We start from the raw sequence: 21505 nt of genomic DNA, 5'->3' as shown, positions 1-21505 counted from the left end.
CATTTTATTTTAGTAAGTTTTATTTTATTTTGGTTTTTACTGATTCTCTTGCATAAAATTTTCTTCAATTAAACTACTCGGCTAGCAACAATGTTTTAGCACCGGCATGGATCCTAAACCCTCAACCAGTACATGGAGGAGCGAATTCTGTTGTAGTCGGGCAGATTCTCAACGGGCCCAACGGCGGACACAGCGGGGCATCTGTCATAAATATATTTCATGCCCACGTCGCGCACATTCTGCACACTGACGGCATCGATGCGCTGCTCCAGCTCGTGCAACGGGATGCGGCGATTATAACACAGAATCTGGCGACCAATGTCCTCGCAAATAGGTGTAGTACCATCCAATTGCAGCAGCATGTTTGTCTTCAACAAGTTCTTGGCGCGCTCAACCTCCGCCTCGGTGACCATGGTGCACAGGCGCATCCATTCGGTTTGCACGTTGTAGATCATATCCTAAAATAGTTCGCTCTATATATAAAAACAACCCTATGCAAAAAAATATTTTGATATACCTCACACTGCAATGGATCGCAAACGAAGTAGATGCCCCAGAGGCCAGTATCCTTATAGCAGGTGTTGAAAGACTGGAAGCTGTGGCACAAATCTGCAATTATAACACAAAGCGAAGATTATACAATAGAACAAAGATCAATTCGTTATTAATACTCACTGTCCTCGGCACTGGCGCGTGCTAGGTTGGATGCATTGTTGGCGCCGCCGCCCTGGGAGCGGTCCCAGGCACCAACTAAAGTGTTGGCCACCATCAATGGGATGTTATCCTGATCGGTCCAGCCGCATCCCTCAACAGCGACAGCTACGTGAGCCAATGGCAGCGAATCGTCACGCACGCGCACCTCTGAGCCGGTGAAGCGACAAGGTGTCACTTCTGCTGGCAGAACGCTAGCCTCCAAGCGGCCAAGAGACTGATCCGCCAACTTAACCAGCTCGTCGTGCTTGACGCCACCAGCACCAGCCAAAACAATGCGCGATGCCTTATAGTGGGTCTGAATGTAATCGGTTAAATCGGATTTGCCAATAGACCTGCAAGCCACAGATGTTTACCCACATCTTAAATATAAAACAACTTATTTTCACTCACTGAATGTTCTTGGTAGGGCCGAGAATGGTCTGGCCCAAGGGGGTGCCCTGGTAAGCGGTGGCGTGCAAGTGATCAAAGACCACCTCCTGCAAGTTGCTCTCCACCTCCTGCATCTCGCGCAGAATGACCGAACGCTCGCGCGCTATCTCAGACTCGCCCAGTTTTGAATTCTGAATGATATCGGCCAAAATCTCAACTGCCTTGGGCACATCCTTGGACAAGCACTTGGCGTAGAACACAGTCTGCTCCCGAGAAGTGTACGCGTTCAGGTGAGCACCCATGTTCTCAACTTCAAGCTCCAGATCGGTTTGGGAACGCTTGGCAGTGCCCTGATAAAGAAGACAAATATATTAATATAATTTTATATACTTGATTGTATGTAAGCTTACCTTGAAGGCCATGTGCTCAAGAAAGTGGGCAACGCCATTGTTCTTGTCATTCTCGGAACGGGAACCAGCATCGATCCAGAGTCCAACGGTGGCAGTGGAGGCGCCGGAATCCTCGCTAGCGACGCGCAGGCCGTTGTCCAGCTTGGTCACCTGCGTGGCGGGTATGTTCAACAGCGTCTTCTTGACGGTTAAAGCCGATTTGTAGCGCTAAGGAAATCAAAACAAAATGTTGACTTTTGCATTGGTTGGGCAATTGGCGACACATAACCTCAAATTTGCTATAGCAATTTTGTAACTATTTTGTGTAGTTTTCAAAGAAATTTATTAAAGGGGCATGCGAGTGCTGGCATCACCATTAAGCCTGAGGCACTACGGACGCATGCAACGCGCAAATTGCAAATGTGAAACTTACAACATACACAATTACGTAATTTTAAATCCTGGGGTGTAAGCTGAAATATGGTTTTGTTTCCTTACCTTGATGAGGTCAACGCCGCGCATATATGTGCGAATATTTTGCGTTGCTCCAAGTACACGCAACGCCATCGTTTCTTATGATCGTTCGATAATTTATGCACTTAAAATAACTAAAACTTCTGCGTTCCCGATGTCGCGGCGCCTGCTGAAAATTTCACACACAGAAGTTAAGGCGTTAAGTTGGCTGCGCACAAATCAGCTGTTCGCTGGCTAACAACACTGGTCACACTGTTTCAAGTTGGCAACGCGATAAATGCGGAGTTTTGGGCTGTTTTTCCTAATTTTTGCTGTTTTCGGCAATCTGTTTATTTTTTTTTATTAAAATACATACAATTTAATTTACTGCCGAAAAATCAAAGCCGACTTACTACAAGCTGTTAAGTTTATAATGGCCGGCAACTTCTGGCAAAGCTCGCATTCACAGCAATGGATACTGGATAAGCAGGATTTGCTACGAGAACGCCAAAACGATTTGCTGGCGCTCAGCGAGGATGAGTATCAAAAGATATTTATATTCTTTGCCAATGTCATTCAAGTACTTGGGGAGCAGCTAAAACTGCGGCAACAAGTTATTGCCACCGCAACTGTTTATTTCAAGCGCTTCTATGCGCGTAACTCATTGAAAAATATTGATCCGCTGTTGCTTGCGCCCACCTGCATACTGCTAGCCTCCAAAGTGGAGGAGTTTGGTGTCATTTCCAACTCGCGCCTCATCTCCATTTGCCAGTCCGCCATCAAGACCAAGTTCAGCTATGCCTATACACAGGAGTTTCCCTATCGCACAAATCACATTCTCGAGTGCGAGTTTTATTTACTGGAGAATCTTGACTGTTGCCTGATTGTGTTCCAGCCATATCGGCCCTTGCTGCAGCTGGTGCAGGATATGGGTCAAGAGGATCAGTTGTTGACGCTTAGCTGGCGCATTGTTAACGACTCGCTTCGCACCGATGTCTGCCTGCTCTATCCGCCGTATCAGGTAAGCATAAAATAGGGCCCCTTATTCTCAATGGACAACTTAATCCTCAAATACTTTTAGATTGCCATTGCCTGTCTGCAAATCGCCTGCGTCATAATGCAAAAGGATTCCACCAAGCAATGGTTCGCTGAGTTGAACGTGGATTTGGACAAGGTGCAGGAGATAGTGCGCGCTATTGTCAATTTGTATGAACTGTGGAAGGACTGGAAAGAGAAGGACGAGATTCAAATACTACTGTCCAAAATACCCAAGCCCAAGCCGCCGCCACAGCGATAAAAAATACAACAAAATATTTATATTAAATTAATTGTATACTTTCTTAAGAATATATTTCCTAATTTATGTAATGCTTATCATAGATACTTCGCTTGTCCGCTGGAGAACTTTGTATTAAGTATCTTAGCCTTATCCACTATTTGCTTGGTTTGATTTTTGTCAATCTTGTTGAGCTTTAGGTCCACGTCACGGCTAAAGGGCCGCCGGTCGGGCTTGGAACCGCTGGCAGCCAGTTCCCTTTCCTGCAAATATGGAACAGTTAGCACTTTTAAGGTCTTTATTGTTGATAAATCTTACCCGTTCACGCTGCTCCTTGCGCAGTTTTTTCTGATGCAGATCGACTAGAGACTCATCTCGTTTGTGCCTTTTTTTGTGTTTCTTAGCAATGCGCTCCTGTTCCTCGTCACGCTGTCGCTCATAGTTCACCAGCGCTGTTTGCTCCAAATCCTTGGAGCTACATGGTTTTGGGCCAGCGGCGACACTCTGCGGTGTCTTGGTCCAGGCGCTACGATCACTAAAATCCGGCCGCTCCTTACCCTGGTAGAATGTCCGCTTCATATTGTTCAGAGCTGCAAGGCCGCTCTTCAGACCCACCTCGGGTAACTCCAGCATCCATTCTTCGCGTACATCTTGATCCGTTGTAGAAGTGCCCAGGCCGCCTTCCAAAGCAGCTAGTTTTAAGGCCAGAGCGCGTTCTTCCAGCTCTACTTGTGTGGCATTTGGTATGGGTCCAAACGTGCCCACCAGGTCATCATCGGTATCTTCCTCGCGTTTATCAAAATCAGCTTGAACTGTTGCTGGCTCCGGGAGTTGGCTGGGCATCACGGGCCCAATGATCGACGGAGGTTGTGCCTGAGGTTCTACCTGTGGACTGGTCAAATGTGGTGGAAGCGCAGGCCCAAAGGCATCTGAATTGTCAACCGGCTCCGGTATCTGTCTGGGTGGCACCACGGCCATTTGTAGGCGCAGTTGCTCTTGCTCGGGTGATTCGAGACGCTTGTTGCGCTTCTTTTCCTTGTGGCGCTTTTCATGTTTGTGTTTTTTCGATTTCTTCTTCTTATCGACATCATCCCTGTCTTGCTTTTTATGTTTTCGCTTTCGCCGGTGTTCTTCGGCGCTGGAGCTGCTGGAATCGCTGGACATGGCTTCTGAAATTGGCAAAAATTGCTGGCAATGAAAACTCAATGGCTTTACTTTTTTGAATTTAACTACAGTTTTTCTATTGAGGTCAACAACTTTGGGACTTAAAATTAATTAACAAAAACTGCACAAGAAGCGAAACTTAGTCAATAATTGGCAGGAAGGATTAGCGGACCTATGGCAGATGCGAAAATTACTTAAACGGCGAAAGTCTTCAGTGCCTTGCGATAGCTGTAGACCAAGGACTTGATAATACCCGCAGTGGCAATATTTTTAAGCGATTGCGTGACGCTGCTGCGCCAGACAATGTCATTAACTGAGACCTGGACTATTTTGGAGGGCTGTGGTGCTGCCACCAGATATTCTACCACATCTGTGTAGTCGCCGCGGCAGGCGGCATTACGCTGCAGCCGACCGCACAGTTCCTTGGGCAAATGGCGTAGGTGAAATCGCGTGGCATCACGCGATTTATCTTGCTCAAAAACAATCGTTGGCTTTTGTGAACCCGGTTCCACGCCATGCATATTGACAGCCAAGTACTGTGACAGATGCCGCATGACCGGCTGGTAAAGCGCAAAGAACTCGGAGAGTTGTGGCTGGACAATATTGTGCACCTTCTGCTTATTCTCGCCAAAAATCATGCGAAAGTCGCCCTTGTAGCTCAGCCCGGCAATGGCAGTGAATAGATCGTAGCTGGTAAACTTCTCGGGCAACAGCAGCAAAGCGACTTGGCACGCTGACTGCAGGTTTCGTTCCATGGCAGACTTAAGTCGTGGATTGTCGTCCAGATTAACGAGATCAGTCACGGGCTTTTGCAGGCGTCCAGCCAAATATAAGTGCCGCCAATGAAGCAAATCCTCAATTAAGTGCTCCTCATGCACCACACCGTATTTGATGGTCACGCCAAGATCATGCAACGGCACAAGCGTATTGAAATAAACCCGTGCGCCCAAGTGCTCCTGATACTGTGTCACAAAGTTTGCGCCTAGGTAACGCAATGCCGAATAATGACTGGAATGCCGATGTATATTCTCCGCATGGAAGCCCATGGTATCGCGTACGCAAAATACTAAATCGACGACACTTTTAGAATCCGGCCTCTGGCTGACAATTTCGTAGCCCACCTGCTGTTTAACGCCGGAACCATAGGCGAACATGTAACTGACATTGCCCAGTGGAAAGCGAGACACCGCGCGCCTGTACAAGTCCAGCATGACGGCCCGGTGTATGGATGTTAGGCTGAGTTATGGATGGGGTAGTTTGGTGCAGTCTTAATAGATAACTTTATAATTACGTTTCGTTCTGGCGGCTTGCGCTGGTATTTCGTATTATCGAATTGGCATCGACGTAATTGTAGAGAATGCCGCACGGCTACATTTTCGATACTTTCGATATTTAATTGCCTGACGATAACAATAGCTAGGGCTGCCAGTTGTCAGATTAAAAACATGATGCGGTCGAATATGTTGTCGAAATCATTCCAATCTCTCATTCAATTTTTTATAACATTTTTTGCTGTAAAATTGAATGGCCAGCTCGAATTGGAGCGTTTTTAATAGTCTTTGATTTCAATGAGTTGCTAAAATTTTGCCGCTGGTAGTAGTATTGACAACCCTAAATTATCGGTGTTTTCAATTCTTTCGGAAGAAGAAGAAACGCACATTTTTGTACCCAACCAATTACCGGACCCACAAGAGAACAGCAAAGAAGTCAGCAATCCCAAGACCATTCAGAAAAAAATATAGAATAACTGCAAAAAATTACACACAAACACAATGCCGCAGCCACCAAAGCGAAGCAATCCGACTCAGCCCGAGCAGTCGACTGGACCCGAAGTGGATGCCACTGCCCAAACATCTACTTCCCAAACCAGCTCAGAGCCCATAGACTTGATCAGCTTTACGACGGTAAGTAAATGCAGCAAATATTAACCTCAATAACTCCCCTTCATCTCGACATTTAGGAGGCTTATCGCAATGTTGTAGCTGCCACACGCAACTGTAATGCGTTTCCCCAGGGTGCAGCGCGTTCGCTCTATCTTAGTTACCCGGGCTATGCACGCATGTTGGAGGAGCAGTCGCAGCGAGTGCTGGGCCTGATTAACAAGGTTTTAAAGACGGAGAATATTTCAGGGGATATTAAACGGTGCGCAGCAATTCCATTTAGACATATCCAAACATGATTTTACAACTTCTTTACACACACATAGGCGACAGGGCGACGAGCAGCTGGAAATGGTGCAGGAATGTAATGATATTCTATTCGAGCGTATCACCACAAATCTAGACATTATAAGCGGCCTACGACGCGGCAATCCACACATGGTAGTCGAAACCCAGGTCGATGTTCAATCCACATCAAGGGCCGCAACATCAACAATAACAAAAGAAACACCTCGTGCTGGTAGCTGGAATCGCTACAGCACAGCTCCGGGCACACCCTCTCGCAGCATGGTCTCGGCACGTCTGTTTACAGCGCAGAATATTATGCGGCCGCAAATGCAGTTTAAGGTCCCTGTAGACAACAGCGCACAAAACCCTTTTAAGCCACGTCTTAAGGAGAAGCCCAATTCATTGAAGCCTTTGGCACTACTGCCCGAATATGATGATGCAGGGAACGTGGTGTCTTTTCTACATCCGTATGAGTTTGAGCTGCTGAAGTTCGAGCCGCCCAAGGAGCAGCTGCAGAAGCAAAAGCCGCTGTTGCCGGCGCCACCAGCCCAAACCGAACTGATGCTAGTGGACAGTGTAGAAACGCTGAAGCAGGCTCTAGAAGAACTGCGTCAGGCGCCTCAAATAGCCATCGATGTGGAGCATCACTCGTATCGTACATTTATGGGAATCACTTGTCTGGTGCAAATGTCGACGCGCACAAAGGACTATATATTCGATACATTGACGTTGCGCGAGGACATGCACATACTAAATCTTGTGCTCACCGATCCCAAGGTGCTAAAGATATTGCACGGTGGCGATTTGGATATCGAGTGGCTGCAACGCGATCTCTCCCTGTACATTGTTAACATGTTTGATACGCATCGAGCTGCCAAAGCTTTAAATATGGCGCGTCTATCGCTGGCATTTTTACTGAAACATTACCTTGATCTGGATGTCGATAAAAGCCTGCAATTAGCAGACTGGCGTATGCGCCCACTGCCTCAGAAACTGATTGACTATGCGCGCCAGGACACACACTACCTCATATATGTGTACGAGCGCCTCACAAACGATTTGCTCCAAGCAGAGCAAGGACAGCCGCAGGCTTTACGCATGGTTTATCAGATGAGCACGGAGGTTTGTAAGAAGCGATACACCAAGCCGCACATTGGTCCAGATTCACATCTGGATTTGGTGCGTAAGACGAAGCGCTCCTTTGACAATCGCCAATTATCTGCACTGCGCGGCATCTTTGTGTGGCGCGATGCAACTGCACGCCAGGAGGATGAGAGCTATGGCTATGTGCTGCCCAATCATATGATGCTGCAGATTGCCGAGAGTTTGCCCCGTGAAATGCAAGGCATATTGGCCTGCTGCAATCCTATTCCGCCACTGGTGCGCCAGCAACTACACACGCTGCATCAGATCGTGCTACGTGCGCGCGAACAACCGCTTGTTAAAGTAAGTCTTCCAGCCCTAATCCTGCCAAAAGTGGCGTCGCTGCTTGCCCATGAAAATCAATCATTAACTTTACCCCATCCTTTTGCATTCTTTGTCTATTTGCAGCCCATATTAGAGGCCTGCAACAACATCACTGGACCCGTACTTTTACAAACAACGAACAAGGATTACAACAGCAAACTGAACTGTCCGCATGACTTTTCGCATCAGGAGGAGACACGCGATGATCTGCCCACACTTCTTGGGCGGAACGAGACGGGAAAATTACAGCGTCCTAGCAAACCGAGACTTGAAGCACCTTTGGTGCCGTTAGTTGCTCCGACTCTCTCCTTGTTCAAAAGACAAACGGCATCAACACAAGAGGAGCAGTTGCGTTGGGTGCGCGCTCGCAAGGAGAGTCAGACAATGCGTATGCCTTACAAGCGCTACATGGCTATTTTGCCGCTTATGCAACAGCAAAAATTAGAGCAGACCGCTAAGGAGAACAATGAGCTGCTCAAGCGACGACTGTGCCCCGCAGAGCCTGCCCCAGTAAACATCAAGTTGGAAATCACTACAAAAGAAGAGGAGGATCCCCTATATAAATTACCACTGAAAGAACAGCTGAAACGTAAACATCAGCCTACAGCGGATCAACCCAGCTTGGCTAAACGCAACAAAAATGAAGAGAAACCCAGTGCGTCCATGTCAGGCCTAAAACCAAAAATTAAGAGTGAGCCCATACCTGCCATTACCCAAACCTCAAACGGAGAGGATAGTGAGGATGATGATGTGCTCGAAGTGCCCATCGAGAAGAGTGCCACGGAAAATCCCACTCCTGTTCTAAGTAGGCGCCAGCAGAAACGCCAAGAGAAGAATAAGCGCTTTAAGGCCAAAGAACGCATGCAGGCACAGAGCTCCAATAAACCCGTGCAGCTGCCCACCAATACCGCAACGGCACAAAACTTTGACTATAAGAATGTGGACTTTCGACAATTTCAAGGCGGCGCTAAACGTGCACAGGGCACAGAGATCAAATCTCAAATACGCGGCAAGGTAGGTTTTAAATAAATGTAAACTAAAATAAAAATTTGTATTCATTTTGTTTGATCTATTGCAGAGTCGACACAACAATCGCAACAATAAACAGTTTAATAAACTGTTTACTTTCAGCAAAATTAATAAAGAGCGAAAGAAGTAAATGAGAGAGAAATGTTAACATTTCGACCCGATCATCAGACCGACATATGTAGTAAAGAAAACTACACTCAGAGAATATTAAGTTTTGTTTTTCTTTCAATTTGTATTCTGTTTATACTAGGCAACAATCTTATCTATAAATAAAACTAATAGTTACAATGAAGTGTGACATTAAATTAAACAATATTGTGCATATAAACTATTATTTCAATTGGTGGTCTGGAGAAGTAGTCGATACGTAATCAATCTCTAGATATTTTAAGAAATCTTTGACTGTCATATTCTGTGATTGATGCGTGTATTTTGGCACTTGATTTTGCAAGCTGCTTACTAAAACTAATAACAACCTAGGCTTTATCTAATTGGTACTAGAACTAGAGCGTTTTAAACATCTTGTCACCCTCCTTGTCCATGCAGTACTCCACAACCGCAAATACAACAAGTAATCTTCGTTCAACGCCACGTTTGTGCTTGTCTGTGATGAGCGGATAGAGAGCATCCTGTTTGGATAGGCGATCAACTATTTCGGTTAGTACGCCGCCGGAAAACACCTGCAAGCGATCCCAGGTAGATTTACGTATGCTTAAAAAATAAAACAAATACCCAACTTAGACATTAAACTCAAGGATTACCCAGTTCTAACTTACAGACAGCACTGATAGAGCGGTGCCAGAATATCCAGATGATCCTTATGGGGATTACCAAATGACTTGCCATTGTCGATAAGCACCACACGCTCCTCACGCGTTTCATAATGATGACGATCCCCATTCTGTATGAGATAGTCGAAAATGGCCACATCTATGAGGTCCAGCAGGCGGATAGTTTCCATTTTGTTTTTGAGCGCTCTGCAAATTATAAATAAGATGAAATAGAATCGATATTCACGAGATAAGTCTCTCCCTACTTGCAGTAGGTCATGTCATCCTCCCAGACGGCACGCTTATCCTCCTTGTAGGTGCGCTGCCAGGGCGAGCGGCGTTTAGCCAACGTGCCAGGCACAATGTAAATGATGACGCCTTCAATGTAATGCTGCTCATCGCCGCAGATAGTCTCCTCCTCGTTGCAATAGTGGCATTTGCCATACAAACAATATGTCTCCTTGCCCTCATCGTCCACTTCTATTTTAATTGTATTCTGTAGCTCTTGATCGCCATGTGCATAGATCTCATCCTTGAGATTCACCACACGACCCACTACAATGGGCGTCCAGCGTAGATCCAATACAGCGCCCAAATAGAATGCATACACTTCTGCCACATGACGATCTTTTCCACTGTAAACGACTCCCTCGATCACAATGTCGCGCGGATACCATTGTGGCTTGAAGATCACCTTCTGTTGCTGGCTGAGACGCAACAGCAGCTTCAGCTGTGTGCCGCGTGCCAGGTTGCTGGCTCGAGTGATGGGCTCATCCCGCAGCGTTTTCAGCAGCTGGCCCATGGAGGAGTCATACAATGGATAGATCTCGTTCTCGTGCGGCCACTGCAAGCAATTAAAAAGACTTAAGTAAATTTGAATATTGATATATGAATGGCAAACTTACCCAATTGGCAATTTCCCAGAGCACGCTGGCATTCTCGTATGCTGCCTGTTTGTAATTCTTCAGCAGTTTGTTGCGAAACATAAAAAAGCGCGGATTGCGATTCAGATAGGCCGGCTTTAGGTGGCGTATCTTGTGCCGGATCATGTTCTCCAGGGCACGCACGCTCGCCAGCTGCCCCTCCTCGGCATTGAGGTAGTACATGAAGTAGAAGTTGGCGCCGAGTCCAATGCACAGCAGCGTGGCAATGATGCACAAAATGATGATGCCGCGTTTGTTCATCTTCTAAACGGGATTCCTAGTCGATTATCTGCACTCTGGGCGGGGCGACCAGGTGATGTGCTCTTGCCTTTTCGCTGGGCGCTCGTACTTTATTTTTAATATTGCCTATATGTAACGCAGAGCTAGCAAATTGCTCAATGGTAGCAAATAATATGTTGTTGCCGTTGTTGCCACTGGGCTGTTTATGTTGCTGTTGCATGCTTCGTTCTTTTCTTTTTAGTTTTCTTTTTGTTTTGTTTTTTGGCAGACATCGGCAACAACTGTTCGCATCAGTCCATTGTTGTTGCTCTAATTAATTAATGACATGCCGAAAATTGTTGTTTTGTATCTTAATTATATGTCAGCAAGTTGGTCGAGTTCTAATCATGCTATACGAATATGTTCCTTTTAGTTATCCAAATAAAATCCTGGATAACTGAACTACGGCCTCATGGCATAGGTTCAAGTCTGTGCAGGTGCGTTGCTCATGAAAAGAAGTAGCACGTGACGTCACCATTGCTGTTTGACAGCGATCCTAAACGCGTCCAATGATCATAATAATTTGTATACACACGCTCGCTGTTCTCGGCAGGCAACTAGCGAACTCATTTTAATACAGCCTGACGCTTTCACACAGTTGTAAATCAATGCCAAAATATATGCTGGTGTTCTTTTAAATTATTTGTTTGGCCCCGGCACATGCGATTGCCGCTTTCAACGCTGCCCAATTTGTTTACATGTGTGCACACACATATGTATGTTTACACATCTAACATGTTTATAAATACGGTCACACCATAGTCGTTCGGCAGCTAGGCGCAAATGTGGCCTAACAGGAAATTAGCTTATATTAACATTTGAAAACTGTTATTAACAGCAATCTAAACTATACAACTTGCATTTTGAATAAGAAAATAGCAAAAATAATAATTTTCAATGCAAAGAATTATTGTTAATTATATCCACAGCTTACAATTTTTTCAAATGCCTTAATAAATGTAATTTGGGATTTCGAAAAGTAACAGTTGGTAATAACATAAGCATTGGCCGTTCTCTTCTGTTTATGTGCTTCTGGCAATGCTAACTATTTTATCTTAACGGAAAGCCTTAAAATTGTTGTTTTGAAAGTATGTCAGTTGTCCGGTAAAATTTGTGACGTTAAGTTTTCAACCAAACTTTTAAATAACTTTTCTAAGTTGAGTTCCGTGGCAGTTGGGAAAGATGACAAGCGTCACATGTCTGTGCCGCTCAAAAAAGGAAGCGCGTGTGCATGTCATCTACACCGGCGGTACTATTGGCATGATACGCAATGATGCGGGCGGTAAGTGACGAAATTATAATTGCTGAAAATTGAAAGAAAACTAATTTTTAGTCTTGGTGCCCATCAAAAATGAGTTGCCCAAGCGACTGCGCGAATATCCTAGCTGCCATGATAAAGCCTACGAGCTGTCCAAAGAAAATGCAGACCAGTGGCTGGTGCTGCCAGCAGTTGAAAACGAATTGCGTGTGCTGTATGATATAGAAGAATATACGTCGCTAATGGAATCCAGCTGCATGAACACGAAGGACTGGCAACGCATAGCCAACGACGTGGGCGTACGCATTAACCCAACTCCAACCCAAAGCTCAACTAAAGCGCAATTTTCTTTGCAGGACCTCTACCAGCGATATGATGGTTTTGTTATTCTGCACGGGACGGACAACATGGCCTATACGGCCTCTGCGCTGGCATTTTTGCTGGAGAACCTGGGCAAACCCGTTGTGGTTACGGGCGCCCAGTTACCCATCTTAGATATGCGAACAGATGGACGGGACAACTTTATTGGGTCGTTGCTGCTGGCGGGCAACTATAACATTCCCGAGGTGTTGCTCTTTTTTGGTGGTAGGGTGTTGCGTGGCTGCCGCAGCACAATGGTTAACCCGGAGTCATTTCATGCATTCGACTCGCCCAATTATGCGTTTCTCGGGACAATTGGCGCAAATATCGACATTAATGGCCGCAAAATATTTAGATCCTGTAATCTGGATACCTTCTCGCTGCACACAGAGCTGGAGCCGAATGTGGGTTTGCTGCGCATGTATCCAGGCATCAATGCAGATGTAGTACGAGCCTTTCTCAGCGAGCCCATGAAGGGCGTTGTTATACAGAGCTTCGGTGTCGGTAATATACCCACCAACGACAACAAACTCATGGAAGAGATTAGCAAGGCTGTCAAGCGTGGAGTCCTGATTGTTAATATATCGCAATGTCCAAAGGGTTCAATTGCTTCAATTAACGAGGCGGGCTCTTGGATGGAAACGGGCGTGATTTCGGGCTGCGATATGACACAGGAGGCTGCTTTCACAAAGTTAGCCTATGTGCTGAGCAAAAGGGAATGGGACTGTTGCAATAAAAAGAATATGCTGGAGGTAAGCTTGCGCGGCGAGATGACCACCCACAAAGTGCCAAAAATAAACGATGTTGATTTGATTGAGGGCGTGGCGCGCACATTGCATGTATCCATATCCAGCGAGCGGCATCAAATGTGCTCCACATTCTTTCCGGCGCTTGTCGAGGCAGCCGTCAGGCAGGATGATGTGGTTAAGTTAAAAAATCTGCGACAATACGGTGCCAACCTGAGCGATACCAATACCGAGGGACGCACTGCATTGCATCTTGCCTGTTTTCTGGGCAAACAAGACAGCGTCAAGTGCCTGCTGGCAGAGGGTTGTCCCGTGGACTTGACCGATCGATTCAATCGGACGCCACTGCACGAAGCCATCGATTCCGATAATCATGAGATTATTGAACTATTGCTAAAGAAGGGCGCCGTGCTGCCGGAAGCCCCAGTGGAGTTGGCAGAGCAACTGCGCGCCCTTGCCGAGCATGATCGAATCGAACGTCTAGAGTCCTATCGCTTGGCGGGCGCAAATCTAGATGTAGCCGATGGCACCGGTCGAACAGCGCTTCATCATGCCTGCCAGCTGGGCAAGGTAGACGTGGTGAAGTATCTGTTGCCCTTTTATGAGAATCCTAGTGTTAAGGATTCGCTCGGCCTAGGGCCTATACAATATGCCAAGGTAGGCAATCATTGTGACATTGTGGCCATGCTATGTGCAAACAAACAAAATTAAATTCCGTTTATTAAAAAACGAATAATTAAATGGCCAAATCCGGCAACTTGGTTCGATATCTATTGAGCATTCCCAAAAGAAATTGTTTTCGGTTCTTTTCACAGTTCGATCCAACTCCCTGTCTTTGGGTTCACTTCCTATAGCTGGTACCTACATCAGGTTTCAAAGCAAACCATGCTTTGTCTAATATTTTTAAAATTTGTATGCAATTCCTTTTTTAATTTACAACTGAAAATAATGCAAGACAAGTATTTTTCAAATACGAAATGCGGCCTAAATTTTATCTGCCAAACAAGGTTAGATAAATGCAATGAATGGCTTTTTGGCAACTGTTTCATAATAAAAAAAAAATAAAATTGGAATTCCGGTTTGTCGAACCGGTTATGTACAAAACTGGTTTGCACTTTTGGTAAAAGATATTTGTTTTTCTTTTTGTTTTGTTTTATGTGAAATAATTTCAAATATAATTTTAGCTTATACCTGGTATATGTATAATTAATTAGTTGGTTGTCTGTGAGTCCATGTCAATGGCGACGACAACGACGACGACGACGACGACGATGCGTAGGTAACACATTAAAATTCATTTCTACATAATATAGGTGTGGTGTGGTGTGTATGTTGAGTGCGTGTGTGTGTGTGTGTGGTTGTCTGAGTGTGTGCATGTTTTACAATTCAAAATTGTCGTTGCTTTTGCTTACATCGAAATACAAATATATGTATGTATATAGTAGTATGCACAACGCTATTAATATTTTATGTTCTGTGTTTTGTTAGTTAATACGCTTATATACTTGAAATATGTGTGTGTTTGGGATTGTGTGTGTGTTTGTTATTGCCTAATTTTAGATAAGTAAAGTATGTATGTATAGCATATATGTATTTTATGTATATGGTTTGTTTTTTTTTTCTCTTATTTTTTGTTTGTTAAATTTAAATTGTTCTTCATTAATTCATATTTGAGTTATGTAAAAACACGCGAATCGCAAATTGTAACATAAATAAACATATTGGCAACATATAAAAAAATTAATAGAAAAACAAAACTAGTTAGGTTCTTAAAAAGAAAAAAATTTCAAACGCACAAATTATTTGCAATAAAAAACTCATCTACGCTGCGCATATATATAAAGTATAAAAAAAACTAGTTGCTTTGTATTGCTACAAGACATACACGATATTTGTATATATATATATAGTATAATGCTACTTAGTATTAACGTTTATAGTTAAAATAATGAGTTTGCATTATTCGAATACTCTGAATACTTCCCGCAAACCGAAACAGTACTGTTTTTTGTTTAAGCTTAAGTGGCTAAAATGACACAAATATATTCGTTATGCTTTTCGCTATAAATTTGACATTTAGACATGAAATATTGCTCATTATTTTTGATGCTTATTAAACGCTTTTGATTCTGTAAACTGTATTTATGTATAGTTAGCTATATAAATGTATATATATATATTTGTATGCTTGTTAGTTTTGTTGCTAAAGCAAAAAGCGGCTGCTGTTCGTTCATCTAATTTGTTATTAATACTTAAAATTGCTTTTCGAATTGTTGTTGTAGTTGTTTTTGTTGTTTGTCAACGGCTTAAAATACATTTCATATCGCTTTAGTTTTTAGTTTAAGTTGGAATTTCCAAAAAAAACTCTACTTAGCTACATTACAAAATTGATTTCTTCACTGGGTTTTTAGGTTTCTTATAATCATTGTTTATCAGCCCTAAATCATATGCTCGTTTCTTTGTTTATTCAAGTTTCACGTTTTTCGTACAAAAAGAAATGCAATATTTTGAAATTGTATTTTGTTTCGTTGTGACAGTTTGTGTGGGATATTGGGACAAGCGAAGCATTTCCATAAATTGTATTTTGAATTGGTTTAAACTAAATTGCACATTGAGTTAAATTTTGAACGCAGATTAATTATTATTTATATACAATCAATTGTATTATTGTGAGCGTGTGTGTGTTTTAGTGAATATGTACAGCAACACGTGTGTGGGAGTTGTTTTGTTACCGAGCGCGCCTTAAAGTCTAAACAGTTGAGAGCTTGAAAGCTTAATTGAAAACAAAAAATACCATTGTTGTGTTCTTGCTGATGATGATGATGCTGCTGCTGCTGATGCCCTAGTTAACCATCAGTGTGTGCGATTCCATGGGTGCTGCCGAGTCATAGAGCGTGTCCGTGTCCTGCGTGGGCTCGCCCTGCAGCTGACACTGATTGGACAGGGTGCCGGCACCGCAGTCACAAAAGAAACTGTAAAAAAAAAAATAAAAATAGGATATTAAAAAATGTATAAGGTACATATATAATTAAATAAATGTCTCACCGATCGTGTCGTATAAATTCAACATCATGTCCTGCATGACAATTCTTTATGCAATTCACGCATATAGCATTCCGATCCGTTGTATTGCAGGTCTGGCAGCGATAAAAGTCATGCATGGGAAAGGATGTATAGCTGCTTATCTTATACAGGCACTGGCCGCTGGATACGGCCTTCTCCACCTCATCCTCGTTATTGAATATGTTATTGCCGCGTGTAATTGGCTGCACACCGCTGGCCAGGCACAGGCCTCCGAACTTATTCTTGAATATCTGATTGTGCTCCAATGTAGCTGTTGCGTTGTTGGTAATCTCTACGCCAGCCGCTTGTCCATCATAGATGCGATTGCGTCGCAGTATCGGATGCGATTGCGTTGAGATTAGGACGCCCGCCTGCGTATTACGAAATATATCGTTCTCCTCGAGTATACCCTTGCCGCCATTGAATATGCATATGCCGCCGTCGCGTCCATCGTAGATCTTGTTCCGTTTGAGGGTGGGATTCGAGTCGGTTTTTATCCATACGCCGGCCATGGCATTGTCAAAAATCTCATTCTGCTCAAGCAGACCCAGTCCGCCATTGTAGACCAGTACGCCGCCATTCTGGCCGCCCCAGATCTTGTTGCCACGTATCACCGGATTGCTGCCAGTGCGTATCTGCACACCCGAATACAGATGGTTAAAGATGTCGTTATCCTCCAGCTTGCCATGTCCATTATCATAGAAATAGACGCCCACTTGCTTGCCGGAGTGAATGCGATTACGTCGCAGCACTGGCGTGCTGCCTGTTGTTATCCACACGCCAGCCAATGTATTGGAGTACACCTCATTCTCCTCAATCAGACCCTGACCCTTCTCGTGCACATAAATGCCGCCATGCTGGCCATGATGAATCTTGTTGTGCCGCACAATCGGATCGCTGTTCGTCCGTATCTGAATACCAGCCAATGCGTTCCCATAGATGTTGTTGTGCTCAATGAGGCCGCGACCCTCGCCAAAGATATAGACGCCACCCTGATGACCATTATAGATTTCGTTCTTGCGTATGGTGGGATTGCTGTTCGATGTTATCCACACGCCTGTATATAAAACATCATTGATTAGATAGCCAAATTAAACTTAGTACTACAGTTAAGTCTAGAACTCAGAAATTAATCCTTTTTTCCATATATCTTACTGTATTCCTTATAAACATTTTTGTTTCTGTAGCTCTGAATATCGATCAATTATCGCTAGTTATAAGGCTTTCACCTATATTTTGATCGTATATTATTTTTATATTTACCTGCAAAATTATTCGAGTGTATTCGATTTTCAATAAACTGTCCCAGTCCATTCTCATGCACATAGATGCCTCCCGTCTGTCCATGATGTATCTCACACTTGACCACCGTGGGATTGGCTCCAGCCTTGACCTCAAAGCCGGCAATGCGATTGTTGTGTATATCGTTCTTCTCAAAATAGCCCTGAAATGATAGCAATCAATGTAGTTACGACCATGACCAAACCTATTTTCAGTTGTAGCTTAAAGTTAAGTTGTGGCTTTAGATGAGAATCAGGTAGCAAGCTGTAGACTAAAATATAAATCTTGGCATATGACCATGACTGAGACTTGCTTCAGTTTAAATTGTCTTTTCCATATAAAATATATTTAAACAACGTAGTGATTTGCAAAATTAAGCAAAGCAACTTTTTATGTTGCGCCACCTTAATACCCTGTTATATTGAATTGAAAATGGATAACAGGTTAGAGACGTGAAATTGGAAGATTTTATCATTTTTTTCTGCTCATTTTTGAGTTACAGATTTTGGGACATGGAGCCTTTTCAGCAAAGGTCCAATTAGCTATATTCACTAAACTTGGTATGTAGAGTCTCGTACGTATATTATACTTTTCGAGACCCCTCTTCCGCAATTCCCCCACCAAAATTGAAAGACTGTCGGAAGTGCGCAGTTAGTGGGGTGCCCGTTCGCGTGTGTGTACATATTTGTAGGTTTGCATATAGATAAATATAGAAATATTAGTGCTTGTATTGCCAGCTCGGCACTAGGATTGGGGTATCCTCTAGTCGGGCACTCCTGACTAGGGCACTCTTCGTTAGCATAACTCATATATATATATATATATACATAATAACCATTTAGCACTTACCATGCCATTCTCAAAGGTGAATATGCCGACATCGCGCCCATGATGTATGTGATTCTCACGCATTATGGGGCTGGCAAAGTTCTTCACCCAAATGCCGGCCAAGGCATTGCGGCTGATCTCGTTGTGCTCGTAGGTGCCCTGAGCATAGTCCGTCACGTAGAGGCCGACATTCTCGCAGTCGCTGATGTCACAGTTGCGTATAACGGGATTGGCACTGACGCCACCAACGCAGACAGCGGCACCCACCACAGATGTGGAGCGTATGATGCAGTTGTCCACCGTTGGCGAACAGTTCTCACCAATGTCCAAGCAGTAGTGCTTGTGATGCGAAACCGTGGACGTGACCTCTGGGGAAAATTTGAGCGTCAGGTAGCCCACATAGGCGTATTTGGCGCCCTCCACAAACATCACAGTGGAGCCGGCCTCTCGTTCCAGAACCACAGATTCGGCCACGTTGCCGGGCGCCGCGCCTACGAGTGCCACGTCGGAGTCAATGAATAGATATTCTCCCTTGTAGTGGCCGGCATGCAGGAAGATCAGTGGACCTGGATGCTCCGCTGGCGGCACATTCTCCTCGTATATGTTGGCTAGGGCATTAACGCTGGCGGCGCCTCCGCTGCCGGCGCTACTGGTGTTTGAGAGACCAGCATTGAGATTGCCAGCGCCAGCGCCGGCATTGGAGCCCGAGGCAAAGGCTGCAGCGGCACGCTCCTCGGGATAATCGAGAGCTGCTTGTATGGTATTAAAGAAGACAATGCTGCGACCAGGTTGCCGTCTGTCCTGATGGCCGGGACGAACATGAACGCCACGATAGAGCTGGCGGAAACTCTCCTTCCAGGGATTGGCAAACTCCGATTCCTCGGGCTTTTCAAAGACAAATTTACACAGCTCCGGATTAAAGAGCGGTAAATCGTACTCGAAGACAGACTGATAGAGACGCTTCCACAATTCCGTGTCGTTGGCAATGGTATTGAAACGTTTGCACACCAGAGCCAGTCGGCATAGATCCTGTTCCAGCAGGTAAGAGAAAATGGCCAGAAGCACCTCATCTGCCAGCTCATACTGCAGATATTGGGCGGCCGTGGGTCCACCTCCGCTCGCCGCACTACCGCCACTGCCCGCTTCCATGCTGGGCATCGCCGCCGTATCGGCCTCCCCGCTCTGCGTGTAGAGGCGTCGAGAGCGTTTGCGTGCCGGCAACATATAATTATTTTCCTCAATGACCGCTGCTGCACCGCCCACTGGAAGCGCACCACAATGCTGCTGCTGCGGCACAGAACTATGCACATTCGGCGGCTGGGCAAGCGTGGCACCTGTTGTGGGCGCATTGTTTACGGGAAAGGTGGCGCTGGTCGATGGTGCCTGCACTATGGCAGATGGCGATGAAGACGACGAGGCTGATGACGAGCTTGAAGCTGAGGAGCTGCTGGCAGGTGATGTGCTGGGATTTAATAGAGGTGGCGAACTGCTGGCTGGACCAACCATTATGGCCACCGATTGGCCAGCGCTGGTGCCTGTGGAGCACCATTGGTCGTGGTTGCTCACAGCGGATATCTTGCGACGCAGATCATATGGCGACTGATGGCAGCAGGAGGCGCTGCTATTCTGACTGGCAGCCGATGTGCTGGGAAAGTTAGAGTTGCAGGTGAGGCTGTTGCTGCTGCTGTTGCTTGGACCGGCCGCCGACGAGGTGCTGGCCAAAGCAGAGTTGCCGTCGGAGGTGTCCATAATCTGCACAGCATTGTAGATATTACTCATGCTCTGGTTTTGATTGGGACCAGCGGACGGTCCTGTTGCACCATTGCTGCTACTGCCCCCAGCAGCGGCACTACTCGTCGACTGACCGCTGTCGAAGTACTCCGTGGAATTGCCGCTGCCAGGAGCAGCATTATTGTTACTGTTATTGTTGGAGCTATTGCTACTTCCAGCTGCTGATGCTGCCACGGAGGCTGTGCTTGTGGTTGCGGCACTGTTTTGCTGGGCATGCACAGACTGCTGCAGCATGGGATCCATTATATTGCCAGTGGGACGATTTGGCATGGCAATGCGATTAGCTCCTTTTCGTCTGGAGCGGCGCACATAGGTGCGCGATGATGTGAACGAGGCGCTGGGCATTTTTTTTAAATTGAAATTCTTGCTCCGGAGGAGTGCGGGGGAAAAGTCTTGTGGCGTTTAACACTTTTCACAATTTACCAACCCCAAACCCAATTCCACACTCACTCACACTTGCAAACACGCACACACACACAGATGCAAATGCACAGACACAGACAGAGAAACAGTTTTACTAGCCGATGACAACGGATTTTCTCCTTTCACTTGCAGTTCGCATGCATTGCTGCAAACTAAGCACTCTGTTCACAGTTAGTTTTTGATCAATCTGATTTATAAAAATAAGAGTTTATAGTCGTACATTTTTTATAAACTTTATTGTCGTTTATCGGCCAGTTTTTTGCCTGCTTCATCATCTGCTCTTCTTCCTATTGTATGTATTGGTGTGCGTATGTGTGTGCGGAGTTTTTCGGGGTTTCTATCCTTTGTTTCTCATTTGTTTTGTTTTATTTGGAAAGAAGAGTTGCACTAGCTATCACACTGGCGCCTGCTGTTTCGCTCGCTCATTGTTTCTTTTGTTTGCTCTTTGTGCCTTGCTTCGTATTGGCAGCTGAAAATTTCGTAAAGTTTTCTTCCTTATTTTCACACAATTTTAAATCAGTTGCACTTTTGATTGTGTTTCTGGCAACTTTGTCGCCATATGTGATTGCAAATCCGCACGATAAGCAAAATTTATTAATTTGCAAACGAGGCAGGTACGACAGAAACGAGCACGACAGGCCTGCAGTTCAGCCTACGATGACTTTTCGATAGCGCTGCGGTTAATAAGCCATCGATAGACATATACATAGAACAGAGTTGTATTTTCGTCACTGATTGAAGAATACTGCGTTAT

General features: G+C 45.0%; 8 protein-coding genes across 10 annotated transcripts; 3 read left to right on the top strand and 5 right to left on the bottom strand.

The window, feature by feature from the left end:
• Window positions 1-2: 2 nt before the first annotated feature.
• Window positions 3-2115, bottom strand: LOC135438613 (mitochondrial-processing peptidase subunit beta). The gene is made up of 6 exons (XM_064696980.1): window positions 1971-2115; window positions 1494-1700; window positions 1105-1433; window positions 676-1046; window positions 518-609; window positions 3-458 (listed from the first exon to the last, which is right to left on the bottom strand). The coding sequence occupies exons 1-6, from the start codon at window positions 2037-2039 to the stop codon at window positions 114-116; spliced, it is 1413 nt and encodes a 470-aa protein (XP_064553050.1). The 5' UTR covers window positions 2040-2115; the 3' UTR covers window positions 3-113.
• A 165-nt stretch (window positions 2116-2280) lies between these two features.
• On the top strand, window positions 2281-3293 carry CycC (cyclin C). The gene is made up of 2 exons (XM_064696987.1): window positions 2281-2946; window positions 3007-3293. Exons 1-2 carry the CDS (start codon window positions 2359-2361, stop codon window positions 3220-3222), a joined length of 804 nt encoding a protein of 267 aa, XP_064553057.1. The 5' UTR covers window positions 2281-2358; the 3' UTR covers window positions 3223-3293.
• Window positions 3239-5800, bottom strand: LOC135438617 (GPALPP motifs-containing protein 1). Its single transcript, XM_064696986.1, has 3 exons — window positions 5657-5800; window positions 3520-4370; window positions 3239-3464 (listed from the first exon to the last, which is right to left on the bottom strand). The coding sequence occupies exons 2-3, from the start codon at window positions 4363-4365 to the stop codon at window positions 3300-3302; spliced, it is 1011 nt and encodes a 336-aa protein (XP_064553056.1). The 5' UTR covers window positions 4366-4370; window positions 5657-5800; the 3' UTR covers window positions 3239-3299.
• On the bottom strand, window positions 4412-5793 carry LOC135438616 (phosphatidate cytidylyltransferase, mitochondrial). Of its 2 annotated transcripts, none has more exons than XM_064696983.1 (2): window positions 5657-5793; window positions 4412-5601 (listed from the first exon to the last, which is right to left on the bottom strand). In XM_064696983.1, the coding sequence occupies exon 2, from the start codon at window positions 5574-5576 to the stop codon at window positions 4560-4562; it is 1017 nt and encodes a 338-aa protein (XP_064553053.1). In that variant the 5' UTR covers window positions 5577-5601; window positions 5657-5793; the 3' UTR covers window positions 4412-4559. The 2 variants fall into 2 exon arrangements, with proteins under 2 accessions (XP_064553053.1, XP_064553054.1); XM_064696984.1 differs by lacking the exon at window positions 5657-5793 and having other exon boundaries at window positions 4412-5431; window positions 5487-5573.
• Window positions 5801-5809: 9 nt separating the features above from the next.
• Rrp6 (exosome component Rrp6) lies at window positions 5810-9342 on the top strand. The gene is made up of 5 exons (XM_064696976.1): window positions 5810-6269; window positions 6326-6507; window positions 6572-7979; window positions 8085-9014; window positions 9079-9342. The coding sequence occupies exons 1-5, from the start codon at window positions 6138-6140 to the stop codon at window positions 9157-9159; spliced, it is 2733 nt and encodes a 910-aa protein (XP_064553046.1). The 5' UTR covers window positions 5810-6137; the 3' UTR covers window positions 9160-9342.
• Window positions 9237-11715, bottom strand: LOC135438615 (glycosaminoglycan xylosylkinase homolog). Of its 2 annotated transcripts, XM_064696981.1 has the most exons (4): window positions 10705-11709; window positions 10066-10643; window positions 9806-10006; window positions 9237-9740 (listed from the first exon to the last, which is right to left on the bottom strand). In XM_064696981.1, exons 1-4 carry the CDS (start codon window positions 10981-10983, stop codon window positions 9533-9535), a joined length of 1266 nt encoding a protein of 421 aa, XP_064553051.1. In that variant the 5' UTR covers window positions 10984-11709; the 3' UTR covers window positions 9237-9532. The 2 variants fall into 2 exon arrangements, with proteins under 2 accessions (XP_064553051.1, XP_064553052.1); XM_064696982.1 differs by lacking the exon at window positions 9237-9740 and having other exon boundaries at window positions 9868-10006; window positions 10070-10643; window positions 10705-11715.
• A 376-nt stretch (window positions 11716-12091) lies between these two features.
• Window positions 12092-14495, top strand: LOC135438611 (L-asparaginase 1). The gene is made up of 3 exons (XM_064696978.1): window positions 12092-12283; window positions 12335-12558; window positions 12616-14495. The coding sequence occupies exons 1-3, from the start codon at window positions 12184-12186 to the stop codon at window positions 14074-14076; spliced, it is 1785 nt and encodes a 594-aa protein (XP_064553048.1). The 5' UTR covers window positions 12092-12183; the 3' UTR covers window positions 14077-14495.
• Window positions 14496-15674: 1179 nt separating this feature from the next.
• FBXO11 (F-box protein 11) lies at window positions 15675-21420 on the bottom strand. Its single transcript, XM_064696975.1, has 4 exons — window positions 18559-21420; window positions 17692-17872; window positions 16411-17485; window positions 15675-16337 (listed from the first exon to the last, which is right to left on the bottom strand). Exons 1-4 carry the CDS (start codon window positions 20671-20673, stop codon window positions 16208-16210), a joined length of 3501 nt encoding a protein of 1166 aa, XP_064553045.1. The 5' UTR covers window positions 20674-21420; the 3' UTR covers window positions 15675-16207.
• Window positions 21421-21505: the final 85 nt, after the last annotated feature.

The sequence above is a fragment of the Drosophila montana genome, unplaced genomic scaffold (genome assembly GCF_035044405.1).
Source record: "Drosophila montana isolate Dmon_TW-CO22-7 unplaced genomic scaffold, ASM3504440v1 contig_3848_1, whole genome shotgun sequence".
In the NCBI taxonomy this organism is placed as follows: domain Eukaryota; kingdom Metazoa; phylum Arthropoda; class Insecta; order Diptera; family Drosophilidae; genus Drosophila; species Drosophila montana.
Note: the sequence above shows the minus strand (reverse complement) of the source record. Positions and strands in the feature narration are given on the sequence as shown.